Source organism: Falco biarmicus, chromosome 9 (genome assembly GCF_023638135.1).
Source record: "Falco biarmicus isolate bFalBia1 chromosome 9, bFalBia1.pri, whole genome shotgun sequence".
Taxonomy (NCBI): domain Eukaryota; kingdom Metazoa; phylum Chordata; class Aves; order Falconiformes; family Falconidae; genus Falco; species Falco biarmicus.
In genome coordinates this window covers 52215887-52242302 of record NC_079296.1, presented here as the reverse complement: position 1 = coordinate 52242302, position 26416 = coordinate 52215887, and the positions used below count along the sequence as shown (strand labels likewise).

The 26416-nt window shown below is 39.7% G+C and overlaps 1 protein-coding gene across 4 annotated transcripts in view; it reads right to left on the bottom strand.

The window, feature by feature from the left end:
• Positions 1-26416, bottom strand: part of ZRANB1 (zinc finger RANBP2-type containing 1) — a 46735-nt gene that overhangs the window by 11866 nt on the left and 8453 nt on the right. For 2 of the 4 annotated variants that reach the window (XM_056350759.1, XM_056350757.1), the window contains 6 exons: positions 21563-21660; positions 19954-20852; positions 7648-7835; positions 5850-6003; positions 3259-3330; positions 2447-2645 (listed from right to left, as the gene is read on the bottom strand). In XM_056350759.1, the coding sequence (XP_056206734.1) occupies positions 2447-2645; positions 3259-3330; positions 5850-6003; positions 7648-7835; positions 19954-20767 (1427 nt within the window). In that variant the 5' untranslated portion in view covers positions 20768-20852; positions 21563-21660. The remainder of the gene's footprint in view (positions 1-2446; positions 2646-3258; positions 3331-5849; positions 6004-7647; positions 7836-19953; positions 20853-21562; positions 21661-26416) is intronic. The other 2 variants (XM_056350756.1, XM_056350755.1) reach the window with 1 other exon arrangement.

The window sequence follows — 26416 nt, the reverse complement described above, 5'->3', positions numbered from 1 at the left end:
AAAGACATTTTGATAGGTCTCCGTGCTCATTCACAGAAAATGAAGGGAGGGAGGGCAGGAGGACAGAAAAAGAAACTACTTCCCCAAAAGCTCTACTGTGAAAGTGTTTTACTAAAGAAATTTCTTCCTTGAATTAGTCAGCCAAAGCCACAGTTATCTGTAGATGTTCACAGGAGGTAGCCTTGTAGACAGAAGTCAAGGCTCAAGATTTGCATCTAAAAAAACACCCGAAAAATAATTCTGAAAGCCCACTTAGGGGCATATGCCCATTCTCCACCAAAAGCTTACAATGGAATTTAAACAGGGACAAATCAGAACACACTTCTGTGTAAGCTAAAAAAAAGTGTACTCATCTAAAAGGTGAGTGGAAAAGATGCCACAGGCCAGAGCCTCTGGGAACTTCACCACTGAGCTTTTTCTGAGTAGCGGACACTAGACTGTCTCTAGTAAATAGATTCTTCTTTGTTCAGCATCTGAACAAACACAACAAAATGAGGCCAAATGAGTTACATGAACGTTCTGTGTCTGAGTATAGAAATACCCATTTTTAAGTGTCTTTGTGAAGGCTTTGAAGAACAATTCCACTTGAAAACAGTTTAAGCATACTGTTGTTGAGACTAGCGGTTACGTTTAAGAGCCTACTCCTTCAGCACAGTGACAACAGTGTCACTTCTACCTGCTACACATCCTAGCCCACAGAATTAGAAGTGAATGTATCTTCCCACATAGATTCTATACAGCAAGTAAAGGATGTACAGGGTGATCTATTTACAACTGAACTTCAGTAAAAAGACCTCTCACACCCTCACTCGATCTTTTGAAAGGAATTATGACTCAAATCTGACCTAGTATCACCCAGACTGACCTTGAAGAAGTTGATTCTTTACGGATTTCCATCACTAACAGCCTCTGCAAGCAGGTAAGTTCCTACCAAGGATGTAGCTCTGTAGGGGTTTGTACTAGAATCTGTACTAATTCTTCCACTGACAAACTAGTATATAAAATTATCCAGACTGAAGGTAGGCACCTGTACTTAAACAACTACGAAGGAACACATGAATCAGTCAAAAAAATCTGTGCTTTCAGTAAGGATAAAGATTAAGTAAATTCAGAGTAAAAATGCAAATTCTGTCCAGAACGTGAACTAAAAAACTTAACCAGATTTCATAGAGTCTAAATAGCGAGTGTTACATTAGATACAACAGTAAGTCAAGAACAGTTAACACTAACATTTTGAAAGACTGGTTTAAACATCAAAAGTTTGCAGCATGTTTTTGGATACCACACTTGATTTTGTTACCATAAAGAACAAAACCTGACCTATCATAAATCTCTGTTCTGGCCTCAGGGGAGCTGCTTATAATGCCAGGGACATTCCTGCATGGTCGAGATGCACACTCCATTATAAACAACTTCAGAGTAGCAGCAGATCCATTCAGAGACAGGTCCTCAGGAGGACAGTTACTGAAGCACCACTTTATTGAACCCAGCTCTGGATGCTAACTGGGGGAGTTTTCTCCGAACTGCAGGCAGCTGGGGACAGTAATCACCAAGGCTACGTACAGGTACCCCCAAAATTAACCTTTGTTGTTGACTTCATGTACAGCACAAAGCAAGGGGACAGGCTCTTTCTCTAGTATCCTTGCTTGCAGTGTTTCTCTTGCCCTTGACTACAAGAACGTAAGAAAACCGACCACCTGTGTCTTACACAATCTCTTCCCTTAGTCCCTTTACGCACTCAAGAATTGTTGGACACCATTGGGGTCCAACTGTAAGAATTTTTCCTCTAGTAAAGGCAAACCACAGTATCGGACTAAAGAAGGTTGCCAGTGTAAAACAACACAAGTTCTACAGAATGATAAATTAATTTTATGTCCAAATGACAGCGCTAGTTAAAATGTCAATGCTCTGTCCTTAACTGCCATTATTTTAGCAGACAGAACAGAAAGGAAAAAAAAAAAAAAAAAAAGAGCAATACTGAATAAAGCTGTAACTAAGCAGACGGAATGAAAATACTGAAAAATTTGTACAGGAATAAAAGGCTATCTTCCATCAACAATCTTCTGCAAAGCTTCCACAAGGCAGCGAGGCATGGCATGTGCATGATTTACACTGCAAGTATACAGAAATTCCAGTCTTAATATCTGTTCGCGTACTTTTGACAAGCACACAGCATAAAATACTTTACTGTGATTTAAATGCCGTTTGTTGAGTATCACATACCATCGCTGAGTTCAGAACATCCAAGTTTCCAGTGCTTGCATTTCAAATACACTAGATCTAAATGACCATGCGATTCACGCAGTGACTCAACGTCTCTGAGGCACACAATCCACAGTAAATTGGGGAGCAGGGGTTGTGTTTCTTTTTAATACTATACTACTACCGACTACTATGCTACATGGAAAGCTGTCTTTAAATTTGACATAAAAAACCCCTAACTCACCAATGTGAGCAGTCATGTAAACTGTCGTGAAGAGCTTTCCGCAGCACTGAATCCTTGTCGTAAATGCCCCAAGTGGCCTGTAGTACTGAATCAAGCAGGCAGTCCCCTGCAGTCCGATTCCAAAGTGCATATAACCTGCTGTCCAAGCGCGTACCCAGTTCCAGTGACCAGTTAATAATGGGAGATTCCTCTTCTAGCTCTGCAACATGACAACAACCTCTTTTAAAACCGATGTTTGTTTGAAGTCTCAGAGAATCCAAACAGCACAGTAGTGGCATAATCTCAATAATTTACCCATTTACCAAGTAAGAAGTTTTCCTTCTTACTACAAAACCAGGTGAACTACAATGGCTAAATGCATTCCTTGGGCAAAATACTGTCAAGAAAAGAAAAAACAAACACCAAAAACAACCCCAAAAAAAGCAAAACAAACCATAGCCTTAAAGCATCACATCATTTGTTTGAGGATTGCTACTGAAGCAGAAAGATTTTTTTCCATTTTCTTTAAAAAGCTTGTGACTTATAACTCTAAAGCTTTAGAAATCTTTAAAATTCAAAAGATACATTATAAACATGATTTCTACAGATTCCATTCTTGCTCTGCCTCATAAATAGACTGTAGATGTTAAAATAATTCCAGGGTGAAGAGTAACTTGAAAGCAACAAATCTGTATTTAAAACAAATTCAGGCAACAAAGCCACATACATACACACACTTTTTTCCTTTCTTTATTTAAAAAAAAAAAAAAAAAAAAAAAAAATTTCCCTAAAGAAAAGCAAGGAGAGATTCTAGCTATTCTCAGAGCACTTACCTTTCTGAACATCTCTGTCAAGTACTTCATCAAATAACTTTTCTTGGACTGTAGGCGGTAAGTCTTCAATATCTGGAAAAATAGAAAGCAAATATAAAAGTCACTTAATACTGCTGTAAGAGAGAGATTACGAGCTGGTGCTCAGGAGAACTTATGCAACAGCTTTTGCCCCATCATCCCTAATGTCTCCTCTGAAAAGCTGCTGTTACTTTCAGATCTGTCATTTGTGAACACAGGCTTCATACAGCACGCTAAAGTAGGCATGTATCCCAGACTGATTTTCATACCTTTTACACAGAAAGGATCATCACAGCATGCAGAGGGTAAGAATGGATTTGTCTGAACGAGAAAGCGAAGTAGAGAACCACTTTGACGTAGGGAGGAAAAAAAAAAAAAACCCCAACACTACTGCTTTCATCCCTACTGTACTTAGGACAGACTCAATCCTAAGCAACAGTTTTCCACCCATTTGAATGGCTTTCCCTCCCTGGTCTCCCCCAGGGGACAGGTACAGTTTGCAAGAGATTTGTTCTTGTACAGAATATCCATTTCATTAGTCATTCCATGCAAACTTCAATGAAACAGTGCAGAGAACCCCAAGGGTTTGCAGGCTGCAGTTTGCACATTCGAAAATAAGAAACGGAAAAACTAACTATTGAGCTATGACACCAAAAATACCACTACTGACAACTGTTCCAAGAGCTCTACGGACAAAACCTGAAACTGTGAATGTAGCTCTTAAAAAAAAAAAAAAATACACAACAACAAAAAAAAAACAAACAAAAAAACCCCACAAAACAGGGATGAAAATTGTATACTGGGCAAAACCCTTTTGCAACTCCTGTATCACGTACATTAACACACAGTGTCACACATTCTAAACCACAAGCATCTGCTACACCTTAAAGATCAGGTTAAGTAGTAAATGGCTGCTAGGCAAATCAGCAACTGAAGAAACTTTGCTAGCCTCAGCACCATTGTGAAATTTAAATACATTAAAGTTAAGGAAGTAAACCAAGTAGTTACACAGAAACATCTAGCATCCCTTCAGGCAGTCTAGGGGATAATAACTGGGCTCTAAGTGGTATTTCAAGGGCATGAAGATTTCTCTTAATTCCAGTGTCCTCTCTGCCAGTCCTGCTCAGATGCCCAATACCCTCAGGCTTCTAAAAGCGAAGCCAACATTTAGGCATATGAGTTGCTGCTGAAGCATACTATTGTTTGGTGCCAGCAGAGTGTTGTGGGATGGAGTTTTTTGGGTGGTTTGTTGGGGTTTTTTGTACGATTCATTGTTTTTTTTCAAACTAAAACTGACTTAAATTGGTTGCTGGCCACTATAAGACTTTTGCACTAACGTCTGTTCATTGGCTTTTCAGAAGGATCCTATACATTTCTTTGAAATATTGAGTGGAAACTGGTTCCTAAATTACATCATATAGGTAATATCCAAATAGGATTGCGTGACTTACACTACTCTACTTGGAAATGCTGTGTTGAGACCAGCTGCTAACTGTTGACTACAAAAGACATTCAGTTGCCTAAATGTGATGGAAGTGGAAATACACTGACAGCCTTGATGGACAGAAGCTTTTGAACATTCTTATTCTTTAATTATTTAATGGTTCTTACATGTATCAGAAAGCTGCACAGTGGTTTGAGACAAGTCTCTTGAAAATAATGAAAAAATTCCTCAGTTCTGGCAAAAGCAACATTTCTCATGCAAGTTACAAGATTGTTCTGTTGCCCCTTTTTCCCTTCTCTCCCACAAAGAGCAAGGAAGCATTAAGTCTCTAACCCATGCCGTTTGCCTCTCATATGTGACCTGCAGAACAAGGCTGAATACACCACCTCAAGTGGATAGTTGGTAGATAAATGGTAAATATTATCCAGACTTTTTGAAAAGGAGGAGATGAGGTAACACTAAACCAAAGATGCTCCAAATAATTTTCTGATAATACTACTGCTTCATTAAAAAAAAAAAAAAAAAGACAAATGGATCTGATTGATTAGTACAGTTTCCACCTACATATTTTCTTACCTCTGGTAGCATTACTATTAAAGGAAACCGCTACTGAAGATTAAAAGCCTTCTAATAGCTTTTTGTTAATAGGTAAAAATTCTCTAATCACAGAGTACCTCAAAAGTATTCAAAAAATTGTTACTGCTATAACCAAGTGCAAATGCAAAAAATAGCTCTGGGCCTTAATGGAAAGGACCAAAAGCTAACATAGCTATGTGAAAGGCCCTATTAGAGCCCAGAAATATCTAGGCTCCAATCTTAACTTTAAACACAGCCTTTCCTTAGAATACACCACTTTTCTTCAGTTTCCTAGTGTTTAAATAGGGTAATAGATGTTCATTTCACAGGAACAATGTATGGATCAAAGTGTGCAAATACTGAATATTAATAAGCAAATTCAACTGCTAGATCTGACCTAAGCTATTAGAACTTTATAAATAAAACCTAATACACACACAACTACCATCAGAAAGCCAAAGTATACATCACATCCAAAACAAACAATTCTCAACTAGGTGAGGGAAAAAAAAAAAAAAAAAAAATCATCCATCAGTAAGAATTTTGTAACTACCTGCAGGTAACGTAAATGTTACAAGGTCAGTCAGAAAATAGCAAGCAAAGTCTCCCTTTCGTTGATGAAGAGATGCAGCAATTTCACGACGAATTTGTTCCGTGACCTCTGGACACACCATGGCAGGAATGCACTTTGCTGCATGTTGCGATACCTGTAACATCACAGAGTTACTGCACTCAGTATTATTTCTAGTTAAATACGAAGACTTAGGAGTGATAATCGCCAGCGGACAGTATTTTGTTAGCAAGTAATGCAACAGGAGTATAAACAGTTTTATACTTTATATACCCAGAAAAATTAAATGTTTGGTGACTGTCAATGAATTAATGTCTCATTTGCTATGTAGCTGATAAACCAAGCTGGTTAAACACCTCTTTTAATCAAAGTGAATTAACAGGGGACCACTTCCAGCAGGAAAACAAACCAAAAAAAAAACCCCCAAAACCCAAGAACCAGAGACCAGTCACACATACCTCAACTCTTATGCATGAGCCCTGTCTACATTTAAGAAGGAACTTTGCTAACACAGCACAAGACAGTTTCCTACAAAGAATCTTCCCAAAAAGTATTAAGCTAAGACACCTAAGACACTTAAATTTCTCCAGATTCTAATCATCACTGCCACCAAGAACTCATTCAGTGATACAGGGCAAGTAACACAGGGATGACACTGCATATATATATATATATTAAAAAAAAAATAAAAAAAAAAAAGGCTTTAAGACACACATTTTCACTAGTTAATACTCTAGCAAAGGTAAGGATCACTGTGGCTCAAACACTACTACTAACGATTTTGACACATGGTATGTGGAGTAAGTATTCCTAGAAACTGAAACAAAACCACACAAACACTGTAAGACCCTATTTCCAGCAAATTAACTTGTTTTGAAATGCGTAACTCCATCCACCCAGACAGCTATGTAAGCAGCACAGAACTACTCATATTAGCCATATATATTCTTCTCGAGGTTTTAGCTATATTTGTCTTGCTTCATTTACTTTTTTAAAAATTATTTAACCCTACACATTCCATAATCCTTATGCCCTTCTCAGGCATGCTGCTTTTCTTAGGAACACAAACTTTCAGCATTGTATTAGGCATCAAAGGAGGCAGAATAAAAATTTGCCTCTGATCAGGTGAGGATCCAGAAGTCTGAGATGAAGAAAACTGACCAAAAGAAAAAGATAACAATTACATATGGGCGTAGGAGGAAAGCAGACCACCAGAACTGAGGTGGATCGTACAAAAATATACAAGGAAATGGAAGGCACAAGAGCTAGGAGACCACAGAGAGGAACCAACTAGCCTATAAAAAGGGCAAAGAGCAGGAAAAAACGCAGCAATTTTTCAAAGCAATGAACTTGCCTTTCTCTTGCAGAGAAGCTCCCAAGAAAACCAGAGAAGACAGACCAAGCAGACTTGTTCATTAACAAAACTCAGAAAAAAAACTACGCTGTCATTGATGTCAGTGTTTTGCTTTCAGGGCATTTCCTCTCCCCCACCCAAAACTCAGGAAGCCTCACAATAGCTCACTTCCACCGCCACTAAGGTCAGAACGTGTGCCAAGACCACTCATTAATGAGAAAAGTGAACATCCTCAAGACCACCACACACATACAGCCTTAAAGTAAATTTGCTCCTTAAGGAGAAACAGCAACAAAAGCACAAAGCAGCAATTGATGTATTCCAACAATATTAGCCTCTATCTTCTAGCAAATGCCACTGGCTGCAAACAATGGTGCAGTTACATAAGGTTCCTATTCAGCCTACACAGGGGCCAAAGTAACTCACCTCCGTAAGCAAAATTGCTAGCATATCTTGTCTCTGAAAGCGTATCGCCAGATGCACAAGCGTGTACCCAACGTCAAAAGCAGAAGGGCGATTTAGCAGGCGCACTTCATCCGCAGTAAGCTGCCGGGCAATATCTCCTCCTGATGACTTGTAAGCTTCAACAGCAGCTAAATCACCTTCTACAACTCCTGAAGAAAAAACAAAACAAAAAAATAATCAAACAGTTCATTTTAGCTAGTGAATGAGCCATTCTGGATCACGCTATCTTACTTAACCCTATCTATTCTGGTACAGACCCAACATACAAAGACCAACTGCATATCAAGAAACTTGCTTTTTATTTCTTTTCTTGAACAGACATTATAAAATATTTAGACTTACCTCACCTCCTAGACCATTTCCACTACGCAAACTAGCTGGAAGATACAGCAGATCAAAGGCCAGCTACGAAGTGGTGCTGAGGACCCTTGATGAAATACCTAGCGCAACATACTCACTGGTTTCATTTGATCAGCAGTGCTGAAGGAAAGTCATTAATTCATAGGACAGAGATTAGTTCAATTATTATATCTTCCCTTTTAAATTATCTTAAAAACAGACTACTGGACCTACAAAAAATAGATCTATCAAAAGATTTTTGGAACAAGTCTCAACCCCCCTCCACATGGTTTAAAGCAGTGTTGGAAAAGGGTTCAGAACACAAAGTTTCTCTTCAGCTCACCATCTCTGCTACTAATCGAACTCAGGCAGTTATCACTCAGGGTACTCTATTAAAACCGAGTTAAAGTCACACACACACTGCATACGCTTTCTAAAGCAAGATGCAAGGGGAACCCTAATGTCTTCTAGAGTCCCTGGGAAATTCTAGCTTCTGTACCATGCTTCCTATCAAGCCCATTCACGCTGAATGCATTCCTTAGCTGCAATTATCAGGATACACCATCAACAAGACGCGATAGTGTTAACAGTATCAGTTCCAGTATTAGACTTTCTAAATTTAGAAATCCCTTTAAATATAAAGGTTCTATTTTACATATGGGCTTCATAAGAGAATAGTGTAACACTGAACTGAGGAAACAGAAAATTGATCTTAAAGCCATCTTTAGTAGATATGTAAATAGAAGACTTCAAATTCACTATTGAGAAGCAGCTCTATTTGCAGCAGCTCAAGATCGCAAATGAGAAAACCCCCTCCCATTCTCTGCAGATAAACCTCCTTAACAACTCCTAAGAGTCAGCAGTTGAGCAGAGGCCACGAGGCTAGAAACTGAGACTCCAGTTTATCCTTCACTCAGTTTGCTTAACAAGACTCAAAAACTGTTCAGAAGGGCAAGAGGTAATTCTCAGTCAGGGCACTCACTCCTGCTCAGGACCAAGATTCAAACAGACACCAAAAAAAAAAAAAAACCCACCCCAAAAAAACAACCCACACCACACAAAAAAACCCACCAACAAGCACCAAATACCACCACACAAAGGACCAAAAGGGGGGGGTGGGGCAGGAAAAAAAAAAAAGCCAAATAACCCAAAACCCCAATAGAACAAACTGAACTGCCTACTACTAGAGAAGCATACTAACCGCTGGGTTGCTGGTTAATCCAGGATTTAGGAAAGCGATTCTTAGCTCGGCCAAAAAGTCTATCATTTTCAATAGTGAGATTGTAAAGCTTTCAGAAGAAACGCAGGGGGGGAAATGGATTATCAGTGCAAGACGTTTCTTGACAAAGTTATCAGCTCTACTTCATAAGCCTCTACAGATAAAAGTTAGATTATTCATTTTAACAGCGGTCTAAAGCAGAGAAGTTCCAGAATACAAACTCAACTGCAAATTTCAATCAGACAACACCTACCTATTCATCAAGGGCCCAAAAATCCTAACAGGCCAGGCCAGAATGAAAGCAATATGGGATGACAATTTCTTAGGGTTTTTGTTGCGTGTTTCTGGTCTGCCTGTACAGGAACTCATTCCCACTCCACCCCAGCACCAATGCCTCATTCTGCTTAAGTGCCTGCCTGTGTACTCACCCCAGATGAGTTAGAGAACTACTTATGCCTGTCCAATTTTAGTTCTTGTTCCATAAGATTTAGAACTTTGCTGATGAAAAAATATTTGATTTTAAAGAAAGGAGCTGCTGCTTATGGATAAAAGCTACTTCAGCGAAGAGAAATGAACACTGAAAAGTCATTGGTTTTCAAGACATTCTCCAAAACACACATCAAAGGAATGCAGCATGGGACGTGACGAACATAGCTGTGCTCCTCTTGCAATACTTCCAGCTCTGAGGGGAACCAAAACATACCAAAGCAAAAGGTACGTTTTTGTCAACACATGCTGTATCCATAACAAGAATGCCAACCGCAGCATTTTATTTCCATGCAATCCCATTTATGCCACTGATAAGGCAATACCATCGCTGCCTGTGATACATCATTCCAACCAAATGCAGCAAACTGACCTGTTGGGGGTTTTTTTGCATAGTAAGTAACCAAAGTCAGATTAATTTCCATGACCCACTCTCTTAAAACAAGCTATACTACAGCTCTGGCCCAAGTTCAGCTGTTGGCAAACCCAAGAATCCACAGGGAAAGAAGAACCTTGACAGACGAGTAAATTCTCTTCTATCTTATGACACCCTTAATTTTTTATCATTAATTTATGAAAGATATTTTGTTGAAGACTAAAAGCCACTTCATGCCCTTTTGTATTTTAACCACTTGTATTGACACAGGAAGGACTCCTGTTACCGTACATGCACACTCCACCACACCACCCAATGACAAACATACTGAAGACCACCTAAGACAGGCAGGTAGCCACTCTCGACAATCCAAATATCACAGATTAATTTCAAACAAACATCCCAAAAATGATCTTTCAATGACAGGCGATCAGACCCAAATCATGGCAACAGTTCCAGCTGGCCAGCTTGCCAAGCACATACAGCGATATGTGCTACCACAGACTTAAGTCAGTACCCAGTCAATTTGTATTTGTAATTATTCTTTTAGTCCCTGACCCTCAGCTGCTAAGGCAATTTATTATCATCCCACTCTTCAAACAGCAACAACTGAGGCCGAAGACTGATGCTGAGAGGCAGTCATGTGAGGTTTGGCAATGCCTTCAAGCGCTAACTACTAAAAGCTGCGATAGGGATCCAAATCAGTGACATGTGCTCTTCACAGCACTGCCAGTTCTTGCAGTTTATTCCCACGTCTTGCAATACTTGACATTCCTAAGAGCCCCATGTTCTAGAATTAACTACTAAAATTTTTATATAAGCTGTCATTTTAAAAGTACATTTCTAAACTTTGCTGAAGTTTAAGCTAAAGATCAACACATCAAAACCAGGCAAACCACATATGCTTTCTAGGCCTTATTTAAAAAACAGAGATTGTAAATTATTTTTTTTTAGGTATAGGGTTGGCAATACTTTTATCTAGAAGTGAAGAACAGTGATGGTGTGCTAAATGACACTTCAAACTAGCACAGTTACAGCTCATGGAGGGATGGTGATGTGACTATGTGCAAGCATCATATTTGGTCATCCTCTGTTCTTTAATCCAAACAGCCAAGTGACTATTTATGGCTGGGGGGAGCATCAGGCAATTTTTAGATCAAGTCCAGACAGACAAACTCACTTCTGGACGCACTAACTATTTTGTAACTGAGCCTCAACAGATGAGCATGAGACACAAAATCAAACCATACGGAACTCACTCGGCATAATTTTTTGCATAGAGCCCATTACAAGTCTATTTCTTTTTAAGAAGCTTCCTCTTGCAAAACTGCTGCGTGCTCTAACGCCTGGTACTAACCCGCGCTGAAATACCGTGACCCCGGTACCCAGAACATCACTACTGCAGGGACAATATTCTATGGTCACTGCAAGTCTCCTTGGCCTCTCCTTGCCACAGCAAGGTAAGTCCGAATTTCTCTTTAGCCGTTCCGCCAAGTATCTACTCTATTTTGGTTGCTTCAAAACAAGGAAAATTCTTGATCCTGGCTCATCAGGTGCCAGCCTGACAGTACAGTCCAAGCCTGCACTGAACACCAAGCAAATATATAGCATTAACAGGCAGACTGCCAGAAATCTGAACCAGAAAACACAAATCCTGCCCCAAAACTATGGGATAAACTTGCCTACATGCAACATTCATCAGAACTGCCTGCAATTCCTAAATTCAGTATCGCCACTTCAAAATGAGGTCTTAATATGCTTTCATTGACAATAGGAGGCATATTCCTACAATAGCTTTGATTTCTGTCAGATGAATGAGAGCCTCCAATTCATTAAGTCTATTTAAATAAAGCTTAACAAAACACTATTTACAAAAAATATTGCAGAAATATTTACTGATGTTCTAATTCACTACATTTCATAACACACAAGTGCCTGATTACTTACACAAGCAGCCTCTGAATCGCGTTCTGATACAGCACCATGCCAATTGGATTACTCCCCACTGACACCCACAGCATTCCTCAGACTGTTAAAATGTCAAAAGAAAGATTGGCATCTGTCTTAAGATTGTTCACACAGCATCCATGAGTGCTCCAGCAGCTAGACCTCTTGCGAGGGCACAGCTCCGATTAGCCATAAGAGCTACACAAATGCAAACAGATCCTTATGACTCAGTGTCTACTTCTGCTCCACAGCAAGAATAGCTGTTCTTTGAAGTGGACTCCAGAAATGTTAGTTTGGTGTTGCAACTGAAGACATCACTCTGTGTGTGTCTCCCAACAAGTTTTGCGTTGCTTAATGCATACGCATGACTACAGCCTGACACCCCAAGCGACAGGACAGAATGCTAAGTGCTGCACCCAAGTAAGGAGAAAATACAAAGTTAGTATTCCACGTTTACAGGTTCAACTGTGTTCCCATTTGCAACTCAGGCATTTCCTTTTATTGGAAGTCTTCCACAGCACAGGCAGCCAAGGTTTTTTCTTTTTCTAGTAAAGCCCCAACTCTTACAAATAGCACAGATCTGGAATATGAAATCTCAGTGCACGTGAGATGATACACAACAGAGATTAAGGAGATTATTTAAGAAGGCTAAATTTTACAAATATTAATCACCCAATAACAACTATTTGTACGATCTTGATCCTGCATTTTTGCTCCTATGATGACTGTTACAACTATCTTCTTTATTACGCATCAATATTGCTTGCCTTTGCTCATATAAGCCCATAATGAACGGAGCTGCTAAAACCAAACTACTTCAGCTAACGTGCTGTTAAGTTTATTCTTTAGAACATGTAAATATTTATAGGGTTTAGTGCAGTTAAGTAAACTTGGAAAACCAGCAACAGCTTACAGGCATATCCAGAAAACTAAATCCTGGTTGCCCTCATTGCACAGTCCCAGTGACTTCAGAACAGCTGGATGTACAAGTTTCCAGAGAAAACACCACAGCAGCAGCCTTTATTTACTTCACTGTCTCTCTGACAGACCTGGAGTGCGCTGGCTGGCACAACTTGCACATGAAATCGGCAAATTCTTCCAAATAGATTGATGTAGTTCTGCCGCTTATCTACAGGGCAGAAGAGAGGCTGGGGGAGGCAGACCTGGGCAGCAGCACTGCGCAGTGGATCAGGACAGGGGCCCACCAGCTCCACACACAGTTCCCAACAACAGCAAGGTTTAAACATGCAGTGAGAAGAGACTAAAAGCAAGTAAGAACACAGATTAGTAACCCTCACTTCAACAGCATTTGCTGTCAGTTTAAAGTTTCCTGAACAATTCAATTCCTCAGTTAAACTGCTGTGGAGACAAATGAGCCATTGCAGAGCAGCAAAAAGCAGTGGGTCAGACAGCCCACAGCAGCGGATTCTGCAGGAGGCTCCTAACCCTCAACAACTGTTAGAAGCATCACTGCATGAAAGGCACATCCGCAGTCTTGCATATACTACGGGGCAGGCGTTCTATATCTTTGAAAAGGCTGAATAGGATTACGCTGAAATGAAATGAGCAAAACCAAAGAGAATTAATTTCAATCATATACCTGCTAAAAAGAAGTACAAAGGGTTTTGCTAAATTAATGGAAGAGTGTGAAGATGCCTCTGTTTAGATAAAACATGTAAAAAACCACCCAGAGATTCAAGATTTCTTTGATTCAAGAAGGTAGCAATGCTGCAGTAAACAATCTGTTCTCACATTTGTGTAGACTAAAAAGGAAACACTTCATATTAAAGAGGTCTTCGTGCCTCCTATGTGGGACAATCGCAATCAACTTTACTGTTCCTTGAACGGCCTGGTCATAGAAGGCAAACTTCTCAAACAACCAAATTATACATTTTAAACATCAGCAGCAGAGTCAGATCCCTCTGTGACATACACCAGATCAGAAGCACAGAGCCCTGTGCTGCTTTCTCTTCTGTTACAGGCACGATTGCAAGTGATCTGTATCATCCACATGCTCTCACTTACCCGTCTACAGACCAAGCCGAAGATTGGTTTAAGCGCCAAGGTGACCTTCCACAGTAAGTGAGGGGCCAATCAACTGACCCACTAAAACCTAATTCTGACACTTGTTAAAATCCTACTGCTCCTCCAGCATCAAGAGCGCTGAGGACCGGTGGTACGACCACGCAAGCTGTAGCACTGGAGCTCAGCCCGCACCCTCTTCCAACTGCTCCCCAGGGGCACATCAGGTGACCATAAAGGAAGATCTGTTATCAATAATTGCTCCACCATTTCAGCATTTGGAGGACAAAACACATTCAGTCTGAGAAGAATTCCTCCTCTTAGAGGAAGAACTCTTTTGCAAGCAAACATGACACATCAGTTAATACAAATGATTGTCTGAAAAAACTTTATGGGCCTCTAACCACACCCTCCTGCTCATTCTCCTCATTCTTCATTTCCAGGACCTCTCTTTTTAGTATTAGCACACAATCAAACAGCAGATCACTCTCCAGGTAACAACAGCTTGAGACTGAACCTTCTATATACTAATTTTTTTCAAAAAAAATTTTAACCTCAGCAACTTGTATTAACTTAAAAATAACAACTTATAAGACATGTACTTTAAAACTAAAGCATGCAATGCACGACAGTATGACTATCACCTAATTCTTCCCCCCCCCCTACAGTCCATTTAGTACATTCATAACCTATCATTACAGGACAAAGCAGCACACATGTAAGACCTGCTGAAAGATGTCCTTATCCCCTCTCCTTATCTGTCAGATGCATCCACACCCCTTGTGGCGTTAACAGCTGATCAGCTGCTTGCAGGGTTCCACCCAAAAGGGAGACTGGACAGTGGAAAATTATGAATGATACTCAAGTTAACCATTAGTGTTTCCAAGGCAAATTTAAATAACTATTTAACTTGATAATTTATTCCGTCATTTTAACATAAAATATCACCAACCATTTAAAAAAAAAAAAGTCTTTTTTTTTTTTTAAGCCAAGAGACCAAAATAAAAGCGTGTTTCAGGAGTTAAGATTTTCTACCAAGGTGTACAGCCTGCAGAGTACTCTCAAAGATACACACACACACAAAAGCAAAGCATTTATGGTAGAATATAAGTACAGGACACAGACAACAACACAACAAGATTTCTTACCCAAGTGAAAGTTGTACGCTTATGTCACTGTTACCTGGCACACTACAGACAAGTATGCCAAGTCATGCTTCCCAGCATCACAAAGGAACAGGGAAAGGCAGCAACTAGCCCTACGGGCAACTGTTTGCCATACTGAGTCAAGGCCAGCACAGCAGGTAATCACCGGTCACAAATTCATGCTCTATTTCCCCAAACAGTTCAAGGTAGCCTAAACTGACACTAGCAACGGCTGGTGCATGACCCTTCCCTGCTTCCAGCAGCTTGTTCCCACCCATATCCTCACAATCCCTCATTACAGCATAAACAGCCCCATCAAGACTCAGCTCTACTATGGATGGGACGAGGAAACTAGTCTAGGTTTACTAAAACAGCAAAACCAACAAACACCACCACCACACCCCAACACAAAAATATCGCCTAATCCAGTTTATCAAGCTTCATTTTCAGCGAGATTAGTCTCAGATGCACTTCTTCACATGCAAACACGCCAGGAGGACAGAAACAAGCAGTCAGGAGGACCACTTTTGGGTGGCAGTGCCAGCTGAAAGCACCTTGGTGCATCAGTCCCTTCAGGCTGCCTTTATTGTCAGTGAAGAGCCACATGCTCCGCAGGACGCAGGGCAGGAGGTGGCCTCCACATCTCCTGGAGCTGCAGAGCAGCCTGGGACACTGCCCGGCCGACTTCATACCTGTATCTGGACAGAATGACTCTCCTTTCCCACAGGGTTTCAGAACGCTTGGGTAACACATTTGGCACTATTTCAGAAAACCGAAGGGAGAAAAGGACAACGAAAAAAAACAAACATAAAAGAGATAAAGTAGTTGACAAAGGAAAAACTAAGCAGACACATATGGAGGAATACCAGGAATGAACTAACAGTCCTTTTAAGGATGTACTGCAAAACAAGATTCATTGCAGTTTGCTCTAAATATTTTGGATTGTTTAAGAAACACACTCTTATCCACTTCTTCCACAGAGCCAACAAGAGCGCGTGCCTACTTGGCTCTGAGGCCACCGCCCCCAGCAGAGGAACTCTGGCCCACGATGGCAGTAGCTACCTCACCGGCCTGAGCTGAAAGAGAAGAGCACACTCTCTTACAGCAGTTCATAAGCAGGATTGGAGGAGAAACGAAAAGAAGAAATGCAGTTCTTCTCATCCGTGGGCTGCAGTTCAAGCTCAGGAGTTGAAGACACAACCCAGGAAGCCCCAGCAGCGCCCTGCAGCTAACACGCGCTGCTAGCACCGCTGCAAAACCCAGCCCTGCAGTGACAGGAGAGGGGAAGCTTCAGCAAGAGCTGAAGCTGAACTGTAAGTCCCAAACAAACTCTGAAAGTTTTTAAAGTCATGACCGCCTTCATCCATTTGTACTGCTTAAATCCACAGCCAGCTGTAACCAGCTTCACCAGGCCCCACAGCAGGACTGCTCCTCTTGCATGTCAGATTCCCTAAGCCCCACAGGCCACCGAACCTCTTTGGCATAGATACCGCGAGTTATATAAAAGACAACGGAGCTTAATTTCAAATATACATTAGCTTCCCTCCCTCCTCCAAGAAATGAGTCACCTTGGACTTCACATTAACCTTGTACTAGGCCAGTACAGTAGAAAGCCTCGATGTCCTTGCAGAAGACATTTGTGATTTCTCACTGTAATTCAAACTGGCAGTTGTAGCAAGTCATGCTATTCAACAGCCATACTTACTAGACATTCTGTTTTGATCTTAATAAATTTTAATCAAACAAATTGGTCCTAAAAATCTCATCCTTTTGAGAAAGAATCATTTGACTGATACATCCACTGCTGCAAAAACCAAGTCAGTAACAACAAAAAAACCCCATTAAAGTACATTTACTTGCAGGGTTTGAAAGGGGGAACTCCACTAATCCTGATTTGGAAAGGATACACTCCATCAAGGAAACTATGCTGGAATGCAAGAGTTGCACTCTTCACATTCTGTACAGCCTAGATTTCAAGGAATAGAAGCTTTGACGACATGTTTATTTACTGAGGTGGGTAGAGCATTAAAGGATGTCTCCAACAGGGCAAGAAAAACCCCACAAACACACAGAGGTACTTTTTTAAATCCACACAAGATATCTTCATGTTTCAGCTAAAAAGAGCAGATGTGGGAAAAAAGTAATCCAATACATGGTTTTAATGACACCCGACATTAAATTTAAAACCTAGTAAAAATAATTTTATACTAGAGCTGAGATACGAAGATGCAGTTCAACTAAACAGCTGTCCTAAAGTATCAAACATTTTCCTTTGTACCTTTTGAAAAATACTACCTCCTAAGAGAAAAGATCACCAGTCTGCCAAGAATTACTCCTCTAATCTTTGAGTTCAGAAAAAGCTACACTTTGCACATCCAAAAAACTTTAAACTGATATATTTCTCCTACATAAGATAGAATCAAAACAAATGGATCCTCCACAACCGACGGAGCTTAAACTTGGAGCTGCACAGCCTGAAGTTACCAAATACTAACAAGTCACCACTTGTCAGCTGAACTATGGTAACAGACTACACACCAACTCTTAATCCATCAATTTTCACAAACTTACTTGATGGACTTAGCCAAACACAATTATAAAATAGGACAAGGATTTACAAGTATCAAGGTCAGCTAAAAGTTCACAAGAGCTCCAGCTTGCTAACGAACAGTAACTCACTAAGTCACCATAACTCAGTTGATTTCTATGACAAAAACATATGCTTCAGGCAAAATTGTTCAATTGATAGTTAAATTGTTTTAAGTATGTCACACTAAGACAATAAAACAACCAGCACAAATGTGGCTTACTGCTTTTAATTTTTTTTAAAAATACTGGTTAAACTGGTACACCTTTCCAGTATCAATACACTCTGCAAAACGTCCAGAGACAACCACAAAAGAATATATGAAACTTTCATCAATCTTCCTAAGGTTATTCCAGCTACAACAAACATTTGTAAAAAACATGACATCTATGATATGCAAAATGAAATTCTGAAATGAAGGATAATTAACAGCTTTGGTTGCTGGTCCCATCCCTCCCCCAACAACTCCCCCATCCCCGCACAGTTAAAAAGTCAAAGTATAGTAAGTGTTCAAGTTACAGAAAGAAATTATGCAATCTCTCAGCACAACAGTATTTTTAAAAAAATAATAATAATCAGCACACAAGTCTATTTGCATTCTGCTTTTCTCATCAAGATCCCTTCAACATCCCTTCAAACTATTTTCATTTTAAAAGAACCAAACCATTATTGCCTTACAAAATTTCTATGAACATAGTTTTGAGTTTCATGTACAACTATACTCACAAGCCACACTAAATACTTTTAAAACTCACATTCTAAAATATACACACAACCATTCCCACACAGATTAGAAAGTGTGAAATATTTTAAGTAACATTGCAAGAGTAAAAAAAAAAAAAAAAAGTCTAACATTTAATACAACTGGTATCAGAATAGACTCCTGTAAGGCGAAGGAATGACCTCCAACAATTGGTCTTGGGTATTCAATGACTTAGAAAATACCATACAGAATTCCAACTGCTTCATTTCAGAAGGAGAAAGCACTGCGCATCTACTAGCATGTAAGGAGCTGAAGGTATCAGGAAACAGAGGCATCTATTTTCAAAAGGAAATGTGCTTGTCGAACTACTAACGCAACACAAAAATAAACTGGGACATTTATTAGCTCAGAGAAACCAAACCCACGATACCCATTAAAAAATTTACACCTGATCAAATCTATCAAACGAAGCAGCTCCACAAATTAATTCCTCTACTATAACAAGCATGGAGTAACTTCATGAAACATTAAGGAACAGTACAAGACATACTAGTAGTGCCAGAGTTTCACATTAAGTGTTTTACTCTAAAAATAGTTGTGTATTCCAAGCGTTTAACCTGCATGTACACTAGGCCACAAGGTATCTACTTCTGGGAAGTTACAGCACAAAAGTTAACCCACAAGGTCAGTAACTGAAGAAAACCCTGCTCTCACATGTCCCTGTTCTTTAACAGCATTGGGAGAATTACCCACAATTTCCTTAGGAAAGCACTAAAATGCAAAACAAAATTGGTATTTGAATTTTTTGAAGCAGTTAACTACAAAAATACTTCGAGAGAGCCTGTAAACATTTACAACACAGTAGCTGTATTAATACAACATTATTACTTTCAAGGTCAGTATTACACATGCAATTTCTTGGAGCTACATATTTTGGTGTTATTTTTAACATCTGACAGAGCATCTTGTACTGTTGCAAGCTCTACACTGTTTACAAATACTCCCAAGCTGCAGCTGCTGATTCTGCTAGCAAATCTTACCATTGCAAAGAGAAAAGTAATTTTAATGATCCAGTAATGGCATTTTTTACAGTACCATATGCATTACATTGTTCTGTAGACTGCCTTTGTAATTTTTCCACCTTTCAATGACTACATAGAACTACAGGATTTGATTACAAGGATATCCACTTCTACAAAAGGTCAGAAAAATCCAAGCACAGTTGGGAAACACGTCCAACACTATTCAGATTATGGATGAACTCTACACCTTCTTTTAGCTGATACTATTGCAGGAGTTTCTACATGTGGTTTACTTTTTAAAATTAAAATGCAGAGATTAAAAAACTCTATTGCAAAATGTCAAGCTTACATTTTAATTCTTCATTCTCCCAAAATACCTAACCACAGGCAGAACGGTATAAGGTAGCAGCAAACAACTTACCAACACAAGCATTTAGAAACAGCCAGTCAGTCTTTTTCATTCTATTTTTAATTTGCTTTAGTTTTTTGAAGTCCACTTCAAGTTCTTCCTTGCTGCCAACAGCTCCAGCCAATTCAATTCTTTGGAAGTCCATTTTCACATCAGATTCACGTTTGGTTGTAGGTGGAGATCTTCTTTGGCTATTACCACTACTACAGCTTCCTCTCCATCGAGCTCTGTCTTGCTCATTTATGATTGAAGAAGGCTCTTCTGTGTCCGCCAGTTCTATTGTTTCTATGTTGTTAGGTCTGGGATGATCACATACAACACATTTCCTGGCCTTCGCCCAGTTTTCATATGTACAGACAGAACAAGTCCAGTGCTGAGCCCTTGTGTTTAGTTTATTTCTGTCATTATATTCCTCACAGGGATCAACAGAAAAAGGGACTGGTCTTGAACCAGAACCTGAAGACTGAGGAGACTCTGTGGGACTCCTGGTCCTGCGTTGAGACAAGCACTGAGTACACCTGATTGCTCTTGGCCAGTTCAAGTACGTGCACATGTGGCACGACCATTTATTTGCACTTTCCATACTGTAAGATGATTTAACTCTTGGTCTTGCGCTAGAATCTGGACATATCAAAGGACTACTCCCTCCTTCAGTGCTCGTAGGATCCCAGTCTCTACCAATATCACTTGAACCGCTTTTAAATGGATCTTCTGTGATAATTGTTCCACTAGGTCTCGGAGCACGACACATGGTACATTTGATTGCAGATGGCCAATTTTCATATGTACAATACTCACAAGCCCATTTAATTCCACGCTCTGTCATCGTGCACTTCTTGAAATTAACTGCGTCAGGCAGAAAGCTAAGTAATCAGAACACATCATTAGTACACACTGGTTGTATAGGAGCTCTGTTTAAAAAAAAAAAAAAGTAAATTAGACTCAATCCAGTTGATGTGTACTACACCAAATATAAAAATCAGGCTGGGCAAACAGGCAATCCTTTTTTCTTGATACTATCCAAACATCTAGGGGGAGAAAAAACACTATGAAAAGGATAAGACTTGAGCTAACAGCACTTTAAATGCAGACTTCAGGATTACCTAGTGCAGAAATTATAAGATAACTCAGCTCTGCATTTCTAAAGTTTCTTAAACTTGCACAAAGGCTTCCAAACAATGTGTATCTGTTTTCTGAATTTAAGCACTGAGAATATTGAAGAAGAGACCAGTATGGCTACAGAAACAAGCTACATACTAAATTATTAAAATAAAACTCAACATGAATACAGCAGTACAAGAAAAGGAGCACAAAGCCTAAATCTTGTGAGGTCTATTACAAGACCTCACCAGATTTGGAAGGAAGGAGTGTAACAGGTGAGCAGCTACACAACGAATCAGTTCTTTTGGAAAAGTAGGTGTACAAGTTTACATAAAATGCACGCATCTGAAAATTTTATACATGTGCTTAATCAAGACTAGGCCTTGACTGGACACCGCTCATAACAGTACTGTTACAAAGTTAAAATACCACTTGGAAGCAAGCACAAGCTGTGTGTGCTGGCAAGCTAACATAGTATTTTTGTTCTACAAATCCAGATTTCAATCCAATTACAACTCACTTTTTCTCTAGTGAAGAGGGGATTCTGTCCTCATGCTGGCTCAGACCTTTTCCTCAGACTGGCAAATATGAAGGATGAGACTAAGCAGGTAACTATTCCTGTAAACAAAATGAAAACAGACTCATTATAGGTTTCCTACTGGACCTGAGTAACCAGAAAGTTAATTATTAAATGCCACACCTATACTGATCCCAATTTACTTGTTCAAACGCAGTCATGACCTGCTGAGACTAACATATAGACTGGTTAAAATAAACCAATATTTATAAAGAACCAGTCACCACACAAGCAATCAATCTGCTGAAGAACTATTATCCAATCAACGTCAAATTCACATCAAAACATCTACAAACACTCTTACTGCAATCTGAAACTTAGGATGGGGAAGAAAAAAAAAAAAAGCTTTGCATAGAAAGCATAGCAGAGGGAAAGAGTGAGGCAGGTAGATAAAGGACAAACAGACGAATGTATAGACTATTTCCTCTGTTACCACAGAATAGTTACCCAACACGTATGAGACAATTATGTGCTATTTTTAAAACATGCAAAACTGTTAAAAAAATAAATTTGTCATATCAAATGACTGAGAATTCTCAGTCATCATATTGCAACTCTCTCGGCTAACAAAAACACCCAGAGTCTAGTAAACAAAAACTCTAAAAAAGTTACACAACAGGATTAAAATCAAAACTAGACACATCAAACTAAGAAGTAGTTTATACCTGTTCTCCGATTAGGAAATGTTTTATGAGTTAGTACACTCTTCACCGAAATACCTTCACATGCACCTTGCTCTACCAAGGCATAGCTAAATGTCCACTTAAATTTGTGACCCTTATTCCTACTATCTCCCTTCTGTGGGCTCCAACACACAGCGCAGGTTTTTTTTCCAACAGCTCAACGCTGATCTATTCGCCAGATCAGGTGGCTGCATGAATGAGGGGCTATCGCATGGCCAGGACAGAGGAAAGGGTAGGACTATCCTTTTCAGCAGCAATCCATATTTATGCTGCATGAAAGCAGATGAGCAATCAGGAACACAATCAAACTTTCTCATCAAGCTCGGGTTCTAGTATCACTTGTCTGAACAGCCTGCAGAACACTTCACTCCCACCTATACGTTATAAAGCCGTGTCAAACTACGGAATGCCTTCTCTGTACAATTAGCCTTCCTACTGCCTCCGCTCCACCATTCCTCATAAACGTCCATGGCCATGCGTAAGGGAAAAAAAAAGCAGTGAGATCATACTAGGGTCCCCATTACCAGTAATAAAATAAGTGAAAAATACATATACACGAGAATGCAAAGTCAACTTGATTTTACTAAAGGTGACTTCATAAAGACGACTTTTCAGAAACGTGGAGAAAAAAAAACCAGTTTCTCTACTCCATAGACAAACTAAAGCTTTACCAAAACACCTCCTGTATGAGTACACTATATGCTAGATTTATCTATGCCACTTGGTCAAGGCTTTTTCCCTCAATTCCCAAAATAAGTTTTTAAATTACTTTATAGAGAGAATAAGCCTATTCACAAATGTTAAACAGTAGAGTTACCCGAGATATTAACACTTTCTACTTAAGGATGTAAGACAGTTGAACGCGGGTTTCAGAAAGGAGAAGGAAGCAGCACACCGCGCACACATCTGCCAACGGCCACCAACAGAACCACCAAGAGCAGTTTCACTTCTGCTACCGAGGACAATCAGAAAGTGGCTGTCCCAATGCGGCGATGCCCAACACAAGCTTGAGAATAATTTCCACCTGAGCAGAAGCTGGCATGTTTTGAGTAGGTTATGCTTCCAACCAAAAGCCAGATCCGTATACAATGTGTGACGAAGCCCGAGAGGGATCTGTAACTGTAAATTGTCTCTTACCTGCCCTAGTTTGTAAAGCCTTAAACAAAGCAGTTCCCACTGAAAACAAATCCCAACCCACATCTGGGATAGGGCAAGAAAACAAAGCATCATCTGTTTTACTGACATTAAGGCTGGGAAAGGGGAGTGCTGCTCAAGTTGAAAAGTAGCTGGTTGCAAAAACAATCTAAACAAATACAGAGATACTACTTATGAAACTAAATAGCACAGTGCATATTGAGTGACAGAAAAGCTTTCTTAGATATTGTAAGATTAGGGGTTTAGCTGCAATTATCCTCTGCGCTCCTGAAAAAGCTAGATGCTTTCAGATGTAATTCTTGGAGAGGCTGAGTATCTGCAGCTTCGAAAGCCACCGAGATATGAGCTCACTACCTCTGAACACGAGGCCTCGGGTTATTATGAAGTAAAGCAGATGAAAAGGCTCAGTGGAGCAATGCAATTTCTCTTCTTTGATAGCTCTGCCAACACCCACTACAGCACAGCTAGATGAGGCAACTTAGCACTTCCACCTACCAGGGGGTTCTTTACCTTTAGGTCTTGGTCTGACCCCCAGCTGCACCCCACCCCAGGGACACCAGAACCATCTGATTTACTGGTGACACAGGATTATCATCCAGCCACCCAGCAGTTTGAAGACTGTTATATTTTTTCAGAGTTACTTCTTTGCCACTCTGTCTTCAAATTAACTTATTTTAGATTCTTCACAGAGGAGAAGCTGAATCATGTAGTACCTCCTCCGACAGAGAAACAACGCAACAGTGACTGTGAAGTGCAGGTGCATGCCGTATGTCCAAAAAACATGAGCAGACAAGAAATTAAAGCCCACAAAACTCCAAGCAGATTCCAATTGATCAGTTTATATGGTGTGCTAAATACCTTCTGGACAGACTAGTTAGTAGAGTAACTCAGTACATTAAAGAGGATTTATCAGATCTTAATGTATTCTCAAGTAACAAAGAAAACTCAATGCATTATCAGACCACTTTTTACTAAATTAAGTCAGTTGGAAAAGGTCTCCTAAAACAAATGAAATTTTGTTCTGCTTTGTTTCAGCTTTTAAGAATAGTCTTCTTTTTAGGTGCATGGGAAAACGCAAAATGGCACAGAGAAATCAGGAAGAAACATCAGTTTCTTCCCAGTTGGGAAGTCCTTAAATAACATTATTATGACAGGTTATATTATACTCCTCTCAATTTAGTTATTCAGTGTCCAAAAGGTATTTTTGAGCTCTGTTTCATTAAACAATCAAACCCTTCCCCGTGAACAGGGGACACCGATTTAAACCAGTCTACACTATGGATTTTTTGCTGGGCTGGTGCTGGCATCTGTGCTGGCAGAAACCTCGTGTAATCACACTGACCGAATCAGTGTTCCCACCTTAACTCATTTTGCTCACATGTACGGATTTTCAAACAAATCTAACTGCTTCTGCATTTGCACGGAAAAGAGAGCTTAGGTATCAACGTAAGCCTTCAAGCAAGACCTGCAAGGCAGAAGAAATCCACCCTTCTTCCCCCTGACCTAGCTGCCTCTCTCAGGCTGCTCCAGAAAGAAAAGCAGGCTGGTTTATTTATTTTTATTTTGAAACACTGAAGCAACTTTTCGGAGGAACAAAATAAGCGGCAGCATCTTGTTCTGAAAGAGAGGACCCTATAACCAAAGGCAGAATCTGTCACCGCAGCAGCTCAGCAGTGCAGCGGTAACACCTCTCACACACCCGACCACAAAAAGGAGCGCAGAGGAACAGGACTGCGAGTCAAAGCAAAAGATCAAACAGCAGCACTTTCACTGACTGTATTCCTTATGTACGATGAAACATGGTGTTTTTAAATGTACACCTACCAATAACGGGTCTCAGCCTAACAGCTGTAATTGCTCACTAACAGCTGGATAACATTGCTGTGGAGTTTATATACACACAGGATGGGCAAACAGCTTTAAGAAAAACTGCCTATGATTAACCCTAGATAGTCTGACGTACTTGCAGAAGTACTTGCTCCCCTTTGTACACCACCACCTCAAGTTCTCTTCCAAGTACCCATAAAAAAATTACCATGCTTCTTAGAAAACTGAAGTTCATTTATACACAAATAAACTTTCTAATTAAAGCTGTAAGAAGAGAACCTGTTAAAAACACACATCTGGATGATCACCTTAAATGGTTACGATAAAATATGCACTCGTCTGAATTCAGGTAGTTACAGCTGGTTTTGTTTTATAGAACTGCAGAATGTTTTTAAGAGATGCCTAAGATGAATTCGAGTCAACTGTTCAAAGTCAGAAACAAAGCAATGGATTGATTTCACTGTTTCCAAATACATTTATAAACACTGCCGCTCTTGCTGACCCTGACCACAGTGTCTTTCTAAATCTCACATAAACTGCACCAAGGGGCTCAAACAAAAATTTTGCAAATTTTTTTAATACAGCCAGTAGGAAGGTCTAGAAAATAACATAGCTGTACACAAGCTTAAATAAAAAAGGCCAGTTTGTTTCTTTCAAAGCTGTAAACTCTCTGAAAACCTCCCCAGTGATTTGCTACATAAAAGACATGGTTATTTAACTGGCTCAAATTCACTTTTGTTATCTGGGTCCAAGAATCCTTGTGAAGTATCACACTGTCTATACACTTCAACAAAAACAACTGACATTTTTAAATAATCTAGTTGAAATTTATTGCCAAGTATTAAGAATCAATTTTCACCTAAATCTGCCTCACCCAGTAATTTAGGGTGGAATTTTACTAACGCTTTCTTCTTTTAACGTACTATACTTGCTTACTCCACCTTCAGCTAGCTATTCTGTTCTTGCATGACTACTTTCTCAAGAATTCAGCATAAACTGCAACAGATCATTATATTAAAAGCATAAAACTCGAACCTAAGCTTCTATAGTTAGAAAGGAACCAACAACAAGTTGCATTGTCATCTCTGCATATTAGTTTTTAAAAAAATTAAGAACACTGACCTTGTCAATG